Genomic DNA, 17,402 nt, shown 5'->3' with positions numbered 1-17,402 from the left:
GCCCCACTGCAAGTCCGCGACCAGCTCTTTGCCGGTCGTCTCTTGCTGGCCGGGCTCTACACATAAGCGAGCAAAACGCTGCTCATACACATCGCCAATCGAATAGCTCAGTGCGCAAGACCAGTTGGATGGTTTAGTCAGCTTGCGGAGAAAAAGACGGTCTGACTCAATGGGACCCTGGCCGCTCTTGCTGGGCTCTGTTGGGGCCATGGGCGGGCATTGGCTCGGCTTCGGCTCGTCAGACTCGATAGCTATAGATCAGAATGGTCTGCCGCGTACGCTGGCCTCAGACGTGGTCGCTCTCCGGAGACACTGGACGCTTTTCTTGTCTCGCTCTCTCGGTCTGTCAACTGCCAATGGCCAGTCCCAGTGGCCTGCTACGCCATACAACACTTCACGAGCGCTGTCTCAGCATACGACTGCGCTCGTCTGGCTTGTCTTTGTCGCGGTTCTCTTGCTCTTATGTGAGCTTGTGCGCTCGGACCGCTAAAGCCCGGCTGACTGTTCTTGCTGCAGGCTATCTCGGCAATCCCAAGGATGTCTCCTTCAGGATATACTTGACGGATCTATCGTTCAAGACACACTTGCACCGCCTGCGCACTCAGAGCGTCTCATCAAAAGGCAGCCCACATACGCTTGCCTTTACCAAGCGCATGATGATCAGTCTCAAAACGCCAGAATACACCCTGCGCAACTATCATCTCTTCTCGACAGTCACGTTGCATCATGATGCGCTCAGCACGGGCGCCGAAGCGACGCTTACGCAGGACAAGCCAGCCCAGACAAGCCAGGCTGCATTCGCAGACGAAGCCGGCTCAACAACCGGGTTCAATCTCGCGCAACGCCAAGCTGTCTTCTTCGGCGCTCTTGGTCATTGGTGGGCACTCGATGAACATGTCCATCACGAAGCCGAAGCCATCAAGCTAGCCACGTCCATTGCCGCCATGGAAACTGATGCGACGCCGAAATTGATCCGTGACACCAAAGGTACGCTTGCTTCGGTCTACAAGAATGTATGACTGAAGGTAGTGCAGGCCAACGAGCAGCTAAACAGGCGCAGAAGCGGGAAGAGGCAGCTCGACAAAAGGCGGCGGCAGCAGAAGCGGCTGCCAAAGCCAGGCGAACCGCACCAGCTCACCCACGACACGACGACAGGGCACGAACATCCAGCAGAACGGTCTCGGCTGCTCATACAGAGCTATTGACGCAGCTAGAGCAGGTCAAAGAGACTAGTCGAGCAACGCAGCACCAGCTCCAAGCAGATCTCGAAGAACTGAGGAATCAGAAGCGCGAAGACGATCTAGCGAGGGTGACGCTGAAGGCTCGCACTAGAGCTGCAGAGGACGCTCGTCGAGCATCGGAGCAAGGACATTTACAGACTGAGCGAAAGCTGACCATGACACGCAACGCCAAGCGAACTGCGCAAGACCACACAGCCCGCCTACGTTCAGAGCTCGGACGACTGGAGAAACGAAAGAGCGAAGCACTGGCAAAGATCGATACCCAAGCTGCTCGTGCGAGGACAGACCTGGCAAAAGTCAGATCTGACGTCGCTCGCAAGACGAGTGAAGTCAAGGATGCAGAGGCATCCATGGCAGCTGCAAGGAATCGCGTCCAAGCCAGCGAAGCCAGTCTTGAGAACCTCAAAACCCGACTGGCTCTCAAGCAGTCAGCTTTGATCAGTCGTTATTACGAGCAAGTCACGCCATCCGGCCTCACTGCCGCGCATAGGTTTTACGAAACACCCAACGAACAAGCTTACCTGCCTGCGTTGCCGCAGCCGAGACAAGAATCCACAAACTATTCACCTCTGGTCGACTCAGCCCTATCGGCGCTAGGAGGCTCGTCACACAGCCCGTGGGCAGACGCCTCTGCAATTGCCGGCTCAAAGCCGCTCCTGCCTCCTTCTAGCCTGCACCTTCATTCCGCAAGCCGGTCGCACCTGCCACACGGCATATTTGATGACGATCAGTCCGCAGTCGGTCAGCGGCAGCACGCCACCATCTGGAACGAACCGAGCGCGGCTCAGGAAATCAATCGCACTTCGGTAAGGTCGAGGCCGTTTGACCCATGGGAAGAAGATGCGTTGTTAGCCAGGCACTGAATGCATGCTCTCGTCTTGCTATACTGGCTCATCTTACAGGCGCGGCGATGTTTTCGGTCGCTACCACAAGGCCGGACTGCGCGTGAAATATGAAATTTAATGGACTGAATAACAACTTTCTTTTTTAGTGATCGTCGCTTACGCGCAATCGAGCGACTAGCCCACGAGAACCTGACCGTAGCATCAGGGTGAAACGCTCGAAAAGGCGCGGAGGATCGCATAGCCAGAAGTGCCGCTAGGAATGCATCGTGCGACACATACTGAGCCTTGGAAGTAGACCTTCTCAAGTAGCGAGTCTTGAGTCGGTAGTCGAGCATTCTCGCAGGAACAAGCAGCCATGTCGTCTGCCTTTGTATCGCAATGGACTAACTCGCAGCAAAACCTGGCAATGCCGGCTATCGGTCTTGGCTTCGACTGCTCAGATCCGCACGCAGTCTTTGGCGATATCGCTACAGGCAACACCTTTGTCGACCGAGATGGTCAGGTCGGTATGCTGTCATCGCCCTTGCTTTCGCCCAAGAAGGCCAACAAACGCAACAAGAACAAGTCACACATTCCGAGAGCGCCAAACAAATTCATCCTGTACCGGCACGAGAGACTTGCAGCAAACGATCTCGGCGACAGCGTCAAGGGAAAGGTTCTGCGTCAATCCGAGCTGAGCAAGATCATTGGAGAGTTGTGGAGGTTCGTCGCTGCTATACAAACGGTTCTTGTAGAAGTGGCTGACTTTTCATCGTTTGTGCAGAAAAGAACCGGCTGAAGTAAAGGAAAGATATGCGCAAAAGGCAGCGCAAGCAAAGCGTGAGCATGGTCAGATGTATCCGAGTCAGTTGAGCCGGTCTGCTTTTCTGGACTTCGTCTGATACATTTTGCAGATTATTGTTATCGTCCTGCAAAGCGAATAGAGATGTCTGAGCCTGCTTCTCCAAAAGCGTGTGCCAAAGTAACCAGACTGAAGGCTACTTCCTCTCGCTCGCGGACCGCATCAGCCAAGTCTGAGATGTCCTTCACGCCTCGATCTGATTCCTTCGTGTCGAGTTCGGACTGTGGCGAGTCGAGCGATTTCTACGCAAGCGACTTGTCGAGCGCATCGACCTTTAGCCAGTTCAACAGCCCGATTGAAGTCGACGAGCCATGCTTCTCGCTCCGCCAGCCAACGTTCGGTCTTCCTGAGCAATCAGGCGATATCCCCATCGGGTGCTGGTCAGAGTCGCCCAGCGCCTTTTCCGTCACATCGGCGAGCTCCGGGTTCTCGGTGGACGATGGTCTGCAGCTGTCGCCCGACATGCTGTCCTCGCTGCAAAGCAGCTACATGGATCACCGTGTCGAATCTGTCCTCGCTAGCCCAATGTCGATGACGTCGGAAGTCAAGCCGCAGCAGCCATCGTCTCTATGGGGCTGGCAGCTTCCTGCAGCGCCCGATACACCCACACCAGCGACCTGTCAATTGCAGCCGGAGCTCCAACCGGCGATGGGCGCGCCACTCAAGTCTTATTTGTACGAGTCTATGCCTGCACCTGCGATGCCTGTCAGCTACGACATGAATGCGCTGACGGATGCAATGACATACCAAGGCTGGTCCGACCGCGTGCCGGTGTCGACTTTCTACCCGACGCTTAGCAATGATCCTTGGCAAATTGCGGACGACTTTGTGCCTCAAGGCTGGTCTTGAGAAAGCTCTGTCGGTTCGGCGTCTCACTAGCATCTAGACATGTCATCAAAATAAGCATAATCAGTATAGACACTTTGCACTCTGTAGAGGCATACCTTGCATTGCACAATCTCACTCTCTTGATTGCATCGTGTCGAGTTGGTACTCCATCGTCCGAGTTGCGCCTGAGGAGCAAACAGTAATAGGAGCTTGCGATGATGCGTCAGGCTGCCAAGTCCGGACTTGATGTGACAGCGAGGAGGTCGCGCAAAGAGGCAATTCCCATGCCGCAGAGCCTCTACGAGTGATTATAGGCGCGCTCGGCGTCATACGAGGCTCTGTCCGGTCTTTGCGCGGCCCCAAAGAACGAGAGTGTAGGTGAAGAGCGGTGAAGTAACGGCGAGAGGAAAGTGGATGAAAATTTGAGCAGACAAAGGTGCTGCAAGTGAGAGCAAGCAAGGTTTGGCTAAAATCGCCAGCCGCATGCGCGGCATCTACAGCTCAACAAAAATGCGAAACATCCCAGTTTGCCTGCAAATCTTACGCAGTCGATGAATGGGCGGTGGATCGGCCTGTCGTCGCTCGGAGACAATGACAAAGCAGGCAGGCAGGCCTCTCCCGAATCGCTCGTCAATCGCAATGACGATGCCTCCTTTGTCTTGATCGCACGCGGCACGCGCACCCTGCGCACGAGCCTTTCTCTCATCGGCTTCATCAGACGGATCGAGCACTGAACCTCCCTCGAGTCTCCTGGCAGTGCTCTGCTATGCGCCGTGGCAAGAGGCTGTGCCACGTCCTCCCCTTCTTGCGCCGCACGGAATGTTGCCCATCTATAAGATCTTTGCTCGCTTCACGAGAGCCAGTCTCCGGCTACAAGCAGCAAAATGCTTACGACAGTGATCTGCCTTGCTTCAGTACTCGCGTTGCAAGTTAGCGGTCTACCCCTTGCGCCCGAAGCCCAGACGGTCCTCAGTGTGGATCCATCTCAGATCAGTACTGCGAGTGGGCGAGATGGCATGTCAGGCAAAGTCGCACCGGGTCAAAGCCCGTCTCTTACCTCGGCAAACAACTTCAGTATGTGCACAAGATGTCATATGTTGACATGAGCTTACGTGCAGAGCAGTCAACTTCTGTGGCTCAACGAACCAAGAGATCACAAACGGCCGTCAAGTCAAGACGGGCTCATGCAATCCGATCCCTATGGGCCAGCTCATGGCAGCCGACAAGGTATGTCTACTTGCCCTGGTGCTCGGACCTGTTGCTGATGCTGCCTAACAGATGCCCTCAGCTCGCTTCCAATTCCCACGCAACGGCCAAGCGCTACCAGCAGGTCAAAGCTTTCCAATCCAGCTGGCCGTCGCCAACTTCGATTCGGGCAACTTTGTCTCTGGCGAGACGGAGTATCTAGCTGCACCGTCTCGACTGGATCAGAATGGATATGTCATGGGGCACAGTCATATCGTCATTCAGCGGGTTGCTTCTGCATCAAGTACCGAAATGCTCGATCCCACTCAGTTTGCCGTCTTCAAAGCAATGGATGGCAAAGCGGTCAACGGCGTCATGTCTTTGGAACTACAAGGTGGCTTGCCGGCAGGCGAATATAGACTGGCTTCAATCTTGAGTCAGTCAAATCATCAGGCCATTACTTCACCTGTTGCAGCCCGAGGTGCCTTTGATGATGTCATCTACTTCTCGGTCGGACAAGCTCAAACCCAAGCACAATTAAGCTCATCCGCTCCGCCGGTACCCGCACAGCAGGCTCGTCAGCCCCCTCGCGCTCCGCCTCAGAGTAGCGGTCGACCCCAATCGCAATCGCAATCACAAGTTCAGACTTCGCGTGGCAATCCCCCTGCACGCCCAGCTGCATTGGCATCGAACCCTGCTCGTCCTGCATCGGCCTCGGCGCAAGGTCAACCCCGTGCAGCTGCCTCGGTGCCCAAGCCGTCATCTGAAGCGCTCAAGGAGGAAGATGCGCTCAGGAAGGCGATTGCTGCAGCATTCGCATAGCGGCATTTGTATGCAGAGTGCATAGTCGGATGCATCTCTTTGGGGGCTTTGACTTTCGCAGGCGCACGCGTATCTGCTGATGCAATCTTACCTTGCGCAACTAGTCTTCGCGCGGTCCGTGCGCACGCATACAAATCTTACATCTCGCTTCCCTTTCTCACCTCGCGCCAAGCCTTTATGATGCAGCAATCGTCTCGTGCAGTTCATCTCGCTTCCTGCTTCCGACTTGTCAGATTCAATAGACGCTGGCCGTCATGCTTTCAGTGACGCCTTTCTCCTTCGTGCTCTTGATGAGCTTTGCGCCGGCGCATCTTTATGCAGCAGACTCTCGCATGCAATTGTTACCGCGGGCTGGAAGAACCAAGACACAGAACAACGCTGCGGTCAACAAGTATGTCATGCGCTCTCAAGATCTCAGCTGGGCTTGGCTGACGCTTTGACGTAGCGCTTTACAAACCAGTCTCACTCTGGACGCATCTCAGATCGGCTCAAACATTGCACAGAACGGACAGGCAGTCGCAGAGGCTGGCCAAGTACCATCATTAACCTCGACGAACAACTTCATCAACTTTTGTGCGGGAACAAATCAGCAGATCACGAATGGTCTCCAGCAGAAGCAAGGCTCGTGCAACCCCATACCGCTCGGTCAGATCGCTGCGGCCAATCAGCTACCTTCGACCAAGTTCCAGAACCCGTTGAACAATGATCTCATCAATCCGGACGAGACGTTCACGATAAAGATGGCGATCTCCAACCTTGCCACTGGTCAGTTCGTCAATGCTGACACGAACTACTTCTCTGCGCCAGCTCAGCTCGATGCGCAAGGCATCACGCTCGGACATTCGCATGTGGTCATTCAGAAGCTCAGCTCACTGCAACAGACTACGCCAGTGGATCCTACCTCGTTCGCTTTCTTCAAGGGTCTTAACGATCAAGCGCAGAATGGCGTGCTCAGTACCGATGTCACCGGTGGACTGCCTGCCGGTGCATACAGACTAGCAAGTATCACTACGACGGCTAATCATGCAGCCTTGAACGGACCTGTAGCTCAGCGGGGTGCTTTCGACGATGTCGTCTACTTCACGGTCAAAGCACGCTCGAGTGATAATACGACGGCCGTTAATGCTCAAGATGCTGTATTGGCTGCCAAGCAAGCCGCAGCTGTTGCCGCTCAGACCACCGCCACGACGACAACGCGCAAGGCGAAGACGACGACGACGACGACGAAAAAGAAGCAGAAGGCTGCCGCAGTTGATGCACAGACGACAGGCAATACAACCGCTCAAGCGACCACTCAGGCGACGACGACGACGACAGGGAATGTCGGCACAGCAGCTCAGCAGGCGATTGCTCAAGTGCAGGGACTCTTGGGCAAATTGTTGAGGTAGCGAGCGCATTGCGTGCGAGATGCATTATTCTGCTTTTTCGTCGTGATCGGGTGAAGCGCTGAGCACAGCCTGAGAGCGAAAGCGGACAACAAGCAGACCGACTGCGAATGCTCCGTAGCATTTTGCTGGACCCAATAGCCAGTACGTAGAAGTGGCGAGCAAGGGACCGAGCGTTCGACCGAGCTGTCCTGCGCTTCGCATTCTACCGAGCGCTTCGCCCTTGGGTATGACGTCTTTCGGCTGTGCATCCTTCTGCATACTCTCGTCGCATTCGAGCGATGCGAGTGTGTTGAGCGAGTTGACGACTGTTGCGCTGGTATATGCCAGAGCTGCCGCTGCTGCATAGAGACAGAGGGCACTCGCTCGAGGTGAGGTGTCTGCCAATGCTGGCAGTAGACAGAGCAGCACCATTGCGAGGCCGGATGAGGAGATGCCTGTCTTTGCGAGATAGGCCGATCCCTTTTTGACTGCCGCCCGACGCACATAGCCGCCTTGTAGGAGCGCACTGAGAAGACCGATAAAGCCGAGCAGGCGTCCGTTCTTCGCATTCGAGTAGGCGAACAGATCGTATGCTAGGAAAGTCAGGGTATATTCGGCGCCTCTGCGGAGAAAGTTAGCAGCAGAATGCAGCGACAGTCGATGAGCACTGACGAGAAGAATAGGATGAAGCCGAGATGGGTCGATCTGAGTGCAGTCAGTCGCGCTCGCCTTTCTGTGACGGAGCGGCGAGGAGCTTGCTTGGTCGATTCGGACGAAAGATTGGCAGTAGATGTTCGAGTCTCCGGCAGGAGAGCAGCGAGCAGGAGAGTCTCTGCTATGAGGAGCCCGGTCGCCATTGCAGCCGGCATGGCATAGTAGTTGAGCGATAGGCTGGTTGACATTGCTCTAGGGGCGAGATAGGCGCCCAATGCCGGGCCAAAGGTGAAGCACAAGCTGAAAGCGAGCCCGATGAGCGCCATCGCTCTTGCTCGCTGCTGAGAAGTCGTGACGTCGGAGATGATGGCAATACTGAGCTGGACGTTACCCTCGCTCAGTCCACCAATGATTCGCGAGAGCAGGTAGGTCGAGAACGTGGTCGAGAAGAGCCAGACGAGCGAGGAGAGGATGTTGCCTGCCATCGTGGTGAGCAAGACGGCGCGGCGGCCATACTTGTCGCTCAATCTGCCCAGTGCTGGCGCGATGACGCACTGTCCCAGCGAAAAGACCGAGCCGAGCAGGCCACCTAACAGTGTGACATCCCATTTGACGTTCTGCTCTGTTGCGGTAGATACCTGAGAAAGGCCCAAGCTGTGTAGGTAGGCTCTATAGTGACGTAGACCGGCTAGCGTCGACGAGAGGAGCGTGCTACCGTGTCGTTCTTGATCGACATAGTGCTGGATCAGTCGAGGGAAGAGAGGCAGCGGGATGGTGAAGGCCAGCAAGTCCAAGATGAGCGAGACAAAGACAATGCCGACGATGGCATTTGTGCTTCTGACCATCTGTCTCCGTCATCGATCGGTCGGTGACAAGGCCGACAAGGACAAGTCGCGTCTTGCATGTCTTCAGCCTTGCAAGCTTTTCACGGCGATCTGCGCATGGCTGTCACTCCTTCCCTTGCTCCCCTTCACACCTTCAAACTGTCTCGTCAGCTGATCCGTGCTTGCTCTGAAACACAGCGACGGACCGACACTGTGCCACGTCGTCTCGTTCGCGATGGTCGTCGAGCAAGAAATTCGTAGCGCTCCCAAGATCGAAAGAGACGTACCCAAACAATGAAGCTGCTCGTCGCCACGCTCTTTACAGTCGGTCTCAGTCTGCTGGCGCAGGACGCCGCAGCAGACTACCCGCATGTGTCCAGAAGGACCTGTCGTCGTCCCGCTACCTCGTCGCCATCGCCCAAGCCCGTTCAGCATACCTCGCCCCCGCCTCCGTCTACGAAGAAGCCGATCGATCATCCGCCGCCCAAGACCCAACCGGTAGTACACCATCAGCCAAAGCCCGTGTACCACCAGAGCCCTAAGCAAGCGCCTGTGAAGCCTCCTCCTGCTCACGAGCCATCTCATAGCAACGCTCCCAAGACGGCACCTGCTAAGTCAGAGAGTCATGAGGATGCACCCCAGCATCATCATGAGGCTCAACACAAGAAAGGCAAACATCACCATGCACACAAGGGCAAGCATCATGAAGAGCCCAAGTCTCATCGTGAACATGCTGGCTACGTTGCCGACGAAGCAATGACAGCGCATGATGCTCACCTCGCACATGTCGATCATGTCGGTCATCTTGCGCATGTCGCACACCAGGCCCATTTGGACCACGAAGCCCATTTGGCTCATGAGGCACACCTGGCGCATGAGCACTCAGAGGCCAGCAAACTCGGAAAAGCTCGTCAGCCGAAAGCAGACCATGGCGATAGACCCAAAACGCAGCCCTTTGAGCCCAAGCCCAAGAAGACTCAGCCGGCTTTGCAGAAAGCTGCGCCCGAGTCAGCAGAGCACCATGCGTCTACGCCTGTCCCAGCCCCCCAACCCTCGCGACCCGCTCCCCGTGGCAAGGACGCGATCACGATGGCTGGGGCTCTGACACTGAGCGGACAATATGCCGTCAAGGAGACGCCCTGCTCTGGTATCATCCTCTCATCGAATCAATGGAACCAGTACGCCGGCCAGGGCAATCAGAAAGTCCACTTTGATGGCTGTGTCGGTCGCTCGATCGCATGGTCGACCGAATGGGAATGGTCTGGCGCCAAGGATGTCGTCAAGACGTTTGCGAATGTTCAGCGACGTACCGGCAGCAGACACGTTTCGACTTACAAGTCGCTCGTGTCGGAATGGCATTGGAGATACGAGAATGCCGATTCGGCTCGTGCGTCGTCACCTTCAGGCGCACGGTCATGCACTAACAGCGCTGATTGGAACAGATGCTGATGTGTCCTATGACATTTTCTTGTCTAGGTCTACTGAAGACGGCAAGGGCATTGCAGACTCGACCTCAACGGCCGAGATCATGGTCTGGCTATCGCGCCGAAACGTCAACCCGGCAGGCTCCAAAGTTGCCGAGGTGACCGTCAATGGCTCGCGTTGGGAGGTCTGGACGGGTACCGTACAAACTTGGGATATCGTGAGCTACGTCAACATCGATAGCGCCAACATGAACGAATACAGGGGAGATCTCCTCCCCTTTGTCCATCACGCTATCGACAACTACAAGATCGAGCCGACCAATTTGTCCGGTGTACAAGCAGGCCACGAACCTTTTGTCGGATCAGCTCGCCTTGTCACGACAAAATGGGACATCGAGATTGTCTAAGGCTTTTCTGTCCTGATGTGTCTGCGGGTCAAATGCATTCAGAAGTGCGGGCATTGCGCTTGGCTTGAAGCTGCTGTCAAGCGATGTCAGAACCTAGAGCACTCAGTCTCGTACAAGGTAGATGATGAATCTCGAAATGAAATCGAGAGGGAAGCTCAGCTTTCGGTGCTCTACAAAACGAACGCATTCTACGTGATAATGTGAAAGATAGCGCGTGGTTGTTCGTGTGTGATGCTGAAGACCGTGGTGGACGAATGTGTGCACATCGGTCCGAGTTTGCGTGCTATCAGAAGATCATGACGGACTTCGTGTGCCGAGCGTGCCTCAACAAGTGAGCATCGCCTGTTGCCTGCGTGCACACGAAGCTGCGAATGGGGATCAGGTGGAGATCTCCACTGTGTGCCGTGAATATAAATCGGGCGCGCGCGTGCTCTCCCCACAGATCTCACCCAGACGCTCTCGCTAGCTCGTCGCACAAGTCGACAAACAGAAAGTTGCGCTGACGCTCTCGCCGCCATGCTGCATCTAGTGCCCGTTATGGAGTCGATACGCGTCGCAGGTCGAGCCGAATGCGCGCGGTTGCCCTGTCTCGGAATCTCGACAAATTTGCTTCATCGCCGCTTGGCACTACTCAGCTTTGCAGCGAGTCGTTGATCGACTCTCGTGCACCTCCACCGCTTCTCAGAATGCTCAAGCTATCGCTCTTTACCGTCATCGCTGCTTGCGTGCTGGCTCATGCAAGCTCAGCTGCTCTCGCGCCCACTCGCATGGCCAAATTGCACAAACGCTTTGGCTTCATGCGTCCGGCGCTCCTCACTCTGAATGCACAGTATGCGCAGCAAGGCGATCTGTGCAATGGCTACGAGCTCTCCGTTTGTCTGGTCTCACTTGAGCAAACAGTCTCGTGCTGACGCCAAAGTCGTACGCCGCAGACCAACCAATGGGGCATGCACAGCGGCACAGGACACCAGAGTGCAGCTTTTCACGGATGCTCAGAGGACGGCGGCATTGTCTGGTCTACCGATTGGCAATGGTCAGGTAATGACGATCAGGTCAAGACCTATTCGAACGTCCAGAAGCCAACGGGCAACCGCCCGTACAAAGACTACAAGACGCTCAGCGCTGCTTGGCAGTGGCATTACGCTCAGTCCTCGGCAGTCTCGGCAGATGTCTCGTTCGATATCTTCTTTTCTACTACTTCTCAGCCTGGCCACGGCGTCGCAGATGCTCATTCCAAATGGGAGATCATGGTGAGCGATCCCCACATCTCCAAGCAAATTACGTTGACTGGTTGTCACCCTGCAGATCTGGCTATCGAAACGAGGACCAGCTCTACCTGCTGGCAAGAAAGTCGCAGAGGCCGACATCAAAGGCACGCACTGGCAAGTCTGGCTTGGCAACGTCGAGAACTGGCAAGTCCTCACTTTCCTCAACGACAACAACTCGCACATGAACGACTTCAATGCCTCACTGATGCCGTTCATCCAATACGGCATCGACAACTACAAGATCGATCCTAGCTTGATCCTGTCTGGCGTTCAAGCAGGCACAGAGCCCTTCAGAGGTAGCGCGCTCCTCTACACTTCTCGCTACCAGCTCGATATTGAGTGATCGTGGGCATACGTTCGTTTGTAATTGTCGCAGGTCGTCCGGCCCTCTGCATGCTTTTGCCCCCTCGTTGATTAATTTTGACATGTTGAACGCGACTCGGTTGCGTCGAAAGGGCGGCGAGCAACCGCCCCAGCTGCTGCGATGAGTCTGATCGATTATCTTGTGCTGCAAGTCGCTCTAGGGGGCTCACAGGGTCCGTAAAGAGCCAGCTATCTCTGCGCTCAGGTTGAGACTCAGCTTCGCAGGCACCAGCGAGTCGGCTCTTGGCGACTTTGCGAGAGTCTACTATGAGAAACACACGACAGCTTGGTCAGAGGACTCCTCGAGCAAGGCAGCTGTTGACGATGCACTCGTCAAGCTGCTTTGGCGACAGCTCTTGGCGTCTGACCGGCTTCGGCTGCTCGAGCACAGCACGAATGAGCCTGACAAACCCAGACAAGATCAGCTTGTGGCCACTGAGAACTCGCTATGGGAAAGTCTGTGCCCGTGCATCGCTCGCACCGAAGCAGCTGTAGGTCATGCACGAGTCGCAGAGCCATGCTCCTGATGCAGGGCAAGCAGGGAGGCATCAACGATGATGCTTTCCACGTGCTCTTGATCATTGCTGCCGCACGAGACAAGGGCTGCACGCTGAAGGACATCATAGCATCACAAGGAGACACTTCACATCGTGCCCTGGGATTGCTCAAGCATCACGGCCTCATGTGCGCCCCCTTGATTCTCACAAGGTATACAAGAGCTTATATATTCGAGCAGACGCGAGACCACAGTGCGCCATGATGACGGCGCCAAAGTCAATGTCTTTTCCCACTTCAGCATACGCCTCAGCGAAGAGCGTGCGGCACCCGAGCCCCCGCCTGGCCAGCAGATGGCATTGATCGCGGCTCGGACGCGCTATAATGCCCTGCCAAATCACGCTTACGAGCCAAGCACAACCTACGCGGACCGCATCAAAGCTGACATCATCGACTATCTGTGCAATTGTACTTCTCACATCGCCACGATCAAGGACGTCTTCATCAACGTGGTTCGTGTATTGCGCGTGTCGACATTGCGCTGTATAGACTGAGTAAGCTTGCAGCTCGAATCGCGAGAGCTCATCAAGTCCAAGGTCAGGCGACAGCTACTTAAGACTCTGCACGAGTTACGGCACAGTGGTCAGATCACGATTCGACGAGACGGCCGCGTGCCCAATGCAGAGCACATGGTATCTTTGACAGAAGCGAGCAGAAGTCGTGAGGCCCTTGTTCTGACTTTGCATCGTTCTGACAGAGGCTACAGAGGTACCTGCTCTTACCTCAACAGCTACAGTGCCTCGTCAGATCTTGCGCAAAGCGTCGGCAGCGCCGGCAGGTCTGCCAGATCCTGCAGAACTCTCACGCAGTCTTGCCGGCTTGGACGAAGCTTTCATCGCGCGACAGATCAAGGCGTATGGCTTCGAGCAGGCCTATCCGGATTCATCGCGTGGCTTGCGATCTGTACAGCTGCGCTCAACACATGCAGACGGATACCTCAACGGCCAGCAAGGCTCGCGGTCGCCTACGATAGGCATGCTCGTCGACGGCTCGGACGTGTCCGATAACGGCAGGACGGCCAGATTTGCTGCACTGCTAGATGATCGTTCGATGCGTGACAGCGCAAGTGCGACGCCTGTGGATCTGGACGAGCCAGAGAAGCCGAAAAGACGACGGAAGCGCAGAACAGATGCTTCCCTCGATGACACACCTCAACCGCCCAGGAAACGCAGAGCCAGAACGGCAGTCTATGCAGCAGACGAAATCCCTGTCCGTCTCACCAGGAAGCGTACTGCAGGCTTCTCAGCGCCGTCGCTACGCATTGCTTCGTACTTTGATGATCGCGTAGCCGGACAAGAACTTAGGTTGCCACCTTCGCTTGCCATAAGCCAGTCAGCTTTCAATCCTGAAGACGATGACGAAGATGAAGATGAGGACCGACCTTGGACCATGAGCGAGGATGATCTCCTGTGCTGCCTCTACGTCGTCATCGCTGCGGAGCTACACCGTGGAGACACGATCGACTGGTCAGGCGTCGAGTATATCTTCCAGCGACCGATCCGGTCTGCGGCTGAAATAGACAATCGGTTCAAAGAGCTCCGCCAAGAGCCTGATCGAAAGCGGTTCATGTCTAATCTTCGCAAGGTCTGGTCAGCTTCGCCGTACCGTGAGCATGCCGCAATGCTCAAATATGACGGGCGCATCGCTGCACTCGAATCCTACGTCGATCTTGCCGAGATGTGAGTCTGTCAATGTTACCGCATTGGCCATATTGACATGCGCGCACAGTTGGTGCATGGACAGAGCAATCATGGCAACGGCAAGCGCAGCAGAAAGCATCTATGATCGGCTGGAAAGGCAGGGCAAGCTGACAGTGCCACCAGAGTACCAGAACCGCGCAGAGCAAACATGGGATTTCTTCAGCAAAGAAAGCGCAATGGTGTACAAGCTCAACGATGCGGCCGCGCGATGCTCTAGCTTTGGTAGCTTCGGACCGATCGTAGAACACGCTCATCCCGATATAACGGCGACTGTTAGCCTGGCGACAGCTCAATTCAAGGTGAGCTCGCTGCTCACGATGGAAAGCTGGAGCTTGAATGTCTGCAGATGCTCCTGAGTCAAAACGACAGCGGCGATATCGGCAAAGACTACGAAAAGCTCGTGAAGAAGATCAGCAATCACAAGCAGGCCATAGCAGAGCTGCAGACACGAGCCATCATTGCGAAGACGCGCAGTATCGAAGCGCAATGGAGAGCGCCCAAGCTCACCGAAAAGTGGGTTGCTGCTGGAGAAAGAAGGACTCGGCTAACCTGCTGGCTGTAGATACATGTCTGCATTCGGCGGACCGATGTCGACGTTACACTCGGCAGAAGCCCAAGCGCGACTGCAAGGACCGGCAGAAATCAGCCCTTGGCCCATCTTGGCAAGTGATCATGATATGGCCGCTCTGGTCTCGAAGATCGCAAATAACGAGGCCTCACTGGAGGTCAATACGCAAGTGACGATCGAGACGCGCGATCAGCACGATCAGGGTCTGCGCAAGTTTGGTACGCTGCTCGCTTCCTTCGCTTTGAGGAGGAGACTTATCGGTTGGTAGACGATGACGAATACGAGAACGAGGTGAACGTGCGTTTCGTCCAAGGCGACAATCTAGACACTGCCACGCTGCCAGTCGAGGAGGAGGAGGCGGGCTTTCCCCATGTACCGGAAGATCTCTTGCCTAGCGAAGACCACAGCTCGAGCTGCGTCGTCTACACAGGTAATCAAGTACAGCCCTATCTGGTGTATGATGCTACGCTCGAGCAAGAGCGACTCGAGCTGGCGAAGACGACAGCAGCCTCGCGAAGCGAACAGCTAGCTCAGCTCAAGCTTGATCTCGTGCGCGCAGGCCCGGATGGCTTGGCGCTAAGGCTTTGCAATACAGACGAAGCCACTTTCGCGAATACCAAACTGCTTCTCTCTACGCAACCGCCGCTTGCCTTTGTCGAAGGAGCCAGAGAACCTCGGCTGGTCTCTTGCAAGTATCTACGCGAATGGAGTCTCGCGCTTTCCAAAGACAGAAGTCATACGTCTGCGCGATACTTTCCTCGAACCTGGCTCAACGTCGACGGAACGGTCAACCAGAGCAAGCTGAACAAATGGAAGCTCGTCGTGCGTAGCAGCATCTTCAATCTTCCGTTGGCTAGCGAGGTAAGCCTTTCATGCGTCATCTTTGAGATGGACTCACGCAGGGTTTTCAGGCCGCACTGAGGACGAATCTGCCGAGTATGACGGGCCAGGAGCTACGGGATGTGCTTGGCATGCTCCTTGAGGCAGGTCAAGTGCGATGCCGCTCCGGAAACATGTATTTGTCCGGCCTCGATCGGCTGTTGCCCGTCCATTGGGAGATTGTGTAGACCTTTTTGCTTTGTATTGTTGTACAACAGATGTCACTCAGTCTAGCGTTGCTTCGTCGCTTGGGCCATACGGCTTTGCTTTGAAGAATTCTTCGTCGAAGTGATGCACCCGGATACTGGAGTACTGGCATTAGCGCGAGCGCCTCAAGATGAGAGCAGGCGTGACTCACTAGCCATCTTCGCCGCCTATGCTGTACCCTAGACCGTGGGGATGTATTGCGATGGTGTTGCAGGGCCCGAAGCCACCCTTGACGCGAGAGATTTCTTCTTCGAAGATACGATGCCAGAACCTGATCTCGAAATGACCCTGCCGCGCGCCGGTCGTGGTGACGGACATGGCATCTTGTCCTCCACCTACGAGAATCTGGACGTCGTGACGATCAGTATATCAGCTTGAGCTGCATAGGCGCTTGATGGACGCACGTAAGGTTTGCCGGGAAGAATGCCTGCGGAGTTGAGCGGCGCGTCAGTTGCAAAGGTCTTGATGATCTTGAGATCCTGTGCGTCCAGTATCTATGTCGATTGTGAGCCAGCGCTCAGGCAACGTAAGAGTGGAAAGCTACTTTGGCAGACTTGTCCTTTGAGGAAGTAACAAACCAAGTCTTGTCTTTGCTCGTTTGCAAGTCGGTGATGGTCGCCTCGTGGACATCCTCCCTCATGTCGTACTCTTCGCCCGATTTGGGATCGTAGAGCGAGACGGAGCCGTTGTCGTGGGCGATGATGATGTTGCGGTCGAGAGCTGCCCAAGCTGCCACTGTCGCTTTGGAGAACGTCGTCTCGATCTTTGTCATAGGCTCGGTCTCTGCAGGAGACGTGCATGCTCAGCGCAAGGAGCGCAAAGTCGATGGCCATTGCGTACCTGGCTGCATATCCGGTCCGACGTAGAAGACGACGACGGAGCCCTCGTAGCCCATTCTCTTCTCGGTGACGGCGAGGAACATGGTATCGTCCTCTGACCATTGAACGCGCTTGATGGCGGTGGGGAACTCCCAGGTCTGCAAACACTTGCCCGTCTGTACTTCCCACAGCTTGATACAGTTGTCCGCTGAACCCGATAGCAGATATCTCGACGTCGCTGTGGACACGGCCAAAAAGGGTTCAGCTCTTGATCCAATGCGCGTGGCTTGCAGGCTGGCGAGAGAATGACTGACAGTCTACGTCGACGGTCCAGACTGTGCCGTTGTGGCCCGAGTAGGTCCCTAGTCGCTCGCCGTTGTGGGAGTACCAGGCGTTGATGAGGTGGTCCTTTGAGCAAGTGAACAGCAGGTCGCCATCTGCATTGTACTTGACCTGCGCACCAGCAGACTTGTCAGAGACGGTTGCGAGCGTCTGCAATGGCCTCTCCATGCCTGTGTCAGCGATCGCTCGTGCCCAGAGAGCAAGATAGGTCGCATATCGTCCAGCCAGTCGGCGCCGAAAAATGTCTTGAACCTGTCGTTTGGC

At 55.5% G+C, this 17,402-nt stretch overlaps 11 protein-coding genes across 11 annotated transcripts; 7 read left to right on the top strand and 4 right to left on the bottom strand.

Annotated features, from left to right (window-relative positions):
- Positions 1-208: 208 nt before the first annotated feature.
- Positions 209-2,104, top strand: L969DRAFT_50718 (uncharacterized protein; the record flags this gene model as incomplete). The annotated part of the gene is made up of 3 exons (XM_014711536.1): positions 209-464; positions 517-987; positions 1,035-2,104. The coding sequence occupies 3 exons, from the start codon at positions 209-211 to the stop codon at positions 2,102-2,104; spliced, it is 1,797 nt and encodes a 598-aa protein (XP_014567022.1).
- Positions 2,105-2,132: 28 nt separating this feature from the next.
- Positions 2,133-2,421, bottom strand: L969DRAFT_51025 (uncharacterized protein; the record flags this gene model as incomplete). Its single annotated transcript, XM_014711535.1, has 2 exons — positions 2,133-2,164; positions 2,247-2,421. 2 exons carry the CDS (start codon positions 2,419-2,421, stop codon positions 2,133-2,135), a joined length of 207 nt encoding a protein of 68 aa, XP_014567021.1.
- A 71-nt stretch (positions 2,422-2,492) lies between these two features.
- L969DRAFT_104320 (uncharacterized protein) lies at positions 2,493-3,903 on the top strand (the record flags this gene model as incomplete). Its single annotated transcript, XM_014711534.1, has 3 exons — positions 2,493-2,788; positions 2,850-2,929; positions 2,980-3,903. The coding sequence occupies 3 exons, from the start codon at positions 2,493-2,495 to the stop codon at positions 3,774-3,776; spliced, it is 1,173 nt and encodes a 390-aa protein (XP_014567020.1). The 3' UTR covers positions 3,777-3,903.
- L969DRAFT_95532 (uncharacterized protein) lies at positions 3,803-4,085 on the bottom strand (the record flags this gene model as incomplete). The annotated part of the gene is made up of 3 exons (XM_014711533.1): positions 3,803-3,809; positions 3,872-3,964; positions 4,009-4,085. The coding sequence occupies 3 exons, from the start codon at positions 4,083-4,085 to the stop codon at positions 3,803-3,805; spliced, it is 177 nt and encodes a 58-aa protein (XP_014567019.1).
- Positions 4,086-4,639: 554 nt separating this feature from the next.
- On the top strand, positions 4,640-5,762 carry L969DRAFT_95531 (uncharacterized protein; the record flags this gene model as incomplete). Its single annotated transcript, XM_014711532.1, has 3 exons — positions 4,640-4,829; positions 4,879-4,982; positions 5,034-5,762. The coding sequence occupies 3 exons, from the start codon at positions 4,640-4,642 to the stop codon at positions 5,760-5,762; spliced, it is 1,023 nt and encodes a 340-aa protein (XP_014567018.1).
- A 254-nt stretch (positions 5,763-6,016) lies between these two features.
- Positions 6,017-7,150, top strand: L969DRAFT_18465 (uncharacterized protein; the record flags this gene model as incomplete). The annotated part of the gene is made up of 2 exons (XM_014711286.1): positions 6,017-6,153; positions 6,208-7,150. 2 exons carry the CDS (start codon positions 6,017-6,019, stop codon positions 7,148-7,150), a joined length of 1,080 nt encoding a protein of 359 aa, XP_014566772.1.
- Positions 7,151-7,174: 24 nt separating this feature from the next.
- L969DRAFT_50871 (uncharacterized protein) lies at positions 7,175-8,628 on the bottom strand (the record flags this gene model as incomplete). Its single annotated transcript, XM_014711531.1, has 2 exons — positions 7,175-7,751; positions 7,802-8,628. The coding sequence occupies 2 exons, from the start codon at positions 8,626-8,628 to the stop codon at positions 7,175-7,177; spliced, it is 1,404 nt and encodes a 467-aa protein (XP_014567017.1).
- A 273-nt stretch (positions 8,629-8,901) lies between these two features.
- On the top strand, positions 8,902-10,493 carry L969DRAFT_24924 (glycoside hydrolase family 12 protein; the record flags this gene model as incomplete). Its single annotated transcript, XM_014711300.1, has 2 exons — positions 8,902-9,994; positions 10,050-10,493. 2 exons carry the CDS (start codon positions 8,902-8,904, stop codon positions 10,436-10,438), a joined length of 1,482 nt encoding a protein of 493 aa, XP_014566786.1. The 3' UTR covers positions 10,439-10,493.
- A 631-nt stretch (positions 10,494-11,124) lies between these two features.
- On the top strand, positions 11,125-12,049 carry L969DRAFT_95527 (glycoside hydrolase family 12 protein; the record flags this gene model as incomplete). Its single annotated transcript, XM_014711530.1, has 3 exons — positions 11,125-11,310; positions 11,371-11,688; positions 11,744-12,049. The coding sequence occupies 3 exons, from the start codon at positions 11,125-11,127 to the stop codon at positions 12,047-12,049; spliced, it is 810 nt and encodes a 269-aa protein (XP_014567016.1).
- A 128-nt stretch (positions 12,050-12,177) lies between these two features.
- On the top strand, positions 12,178-16,283 carry L969DRAFT_88883 (uncharacterized protein). Its single transcript, XM_014711529.1, has 12 exons — positions 12,178-12,242; positions 12,295-12,560; positions 12,611-12,753; positions 12,806-13,076; positions 13,131-13,284; positions 13,331-14,303; positions 14,353-14,623; positions 14,671-14,837; positions 14,887-15,110; positions 15,161-15,753; positions 15,804-16,075; positions 16,130-16,283. The coding sequence occupies exons 1-11, from the start codon at positions 12,191-12,193 to the stop codon at positions 15,957-15,959; spliced, it is 3,270 nt and encodes a 1,089-aa protein (XP_014567015.1). The 5' UTR covers positions 12,178-12,190; the 3' UTR covers positions 15,960-16,075; positions 16,130-16,283.
- On the bottom strand, positions 15,941-17,399 carry L969DRAFT_64131 (uncharacterized protein). The gene is made up of 7 exons (XM_014711528.1): positions 17,309-17,399; positions 17,111-17,249; positions 16,819-17,034; positions 16,523-16,761; positions 16,383-16,472; positions 16,130-16,323; positions 15,941-16,075 (listed from the first exon to the last, which is right to left on the bottom strand). The coding sequence occupies exons 1-7, from the start codon at positions 17,351-17,353 to the stop codon at positions 15,997-15,999; spliced, it is 1,002 nt and encodes a 333-aa protein (XP_014567014.1). The 5' UTR covers positions 17,354-17,399; the 3' UTR covers positions 15,941-15,996.
- Positions 17,400-17,402: the final 3 nt, after the last annotated feature.

The sequence above is a fragment of the Mixia osmundae genome, assembly GCF_000708205.1.
Source record: "Mixia osmundae IAM 14324 unplaced genomic scaffold scaffold_7, whole genome shotgun sequence".
Taxonomy (NCBI): Eukaryota; Fungi; Basidiomycota; class Mixiomycetes; order Mixiales; family Mixiaceae; genus Mixia; species Mixia osmundae.
Note: the sequence above shows the minus strand (reverse complement) of the source record. Positions and strands in the feature narration are given on the sequence as shown.

Excerpts from the sequence above, each read along its gene's own strand:
- L969DRAFT_88883 (XM_014711529.1), top strand. The coding sequence starts at position 12,191 with ATGAGTCTGATCGATTATCTTGTGCTGCAAGTCGCTCTAGGGGGCTCA. Across the intron at positions 12,561-12,610 it reads TCGCTCGCACCGAAGCAGCT|GGAGGCATCAACGATGATGC; the intron begins GTAGGTCATGCA and ends CAGGGCAAGCAG. Across the intron at positions 13,077-13,130 it reads AGGACGTCTTCATCAACGTG|CTCGAATCGCGAGAGCTCAT; the intron begins GTTCGTGTATTG and ends GTAAGCTTGCAG.
- L969DRAFT_64131 (XM_014711528.1), bottom strand. The coding sequence starts at position 17,353 with ATGCGACCTATCTTGCTCTCTGGGCACGAGCGATCGCTGACACAG. Across the intron at positions 17,250-17,308 it reads ACGAGCGATCGCTGACACAG|GTCAAGTACAATGCAGATGG; the intron begins GCATGGAGAGGC and ends GCTGGTGCGCAG. Across the intron at positions 16,076-16,129 it reads ATAGGCGGCGAAGATGGCTA|TATCCGGGTGCATCACTTCG; the intron begins GTGAGTCACGCC and ends CCAGTACTCCAG.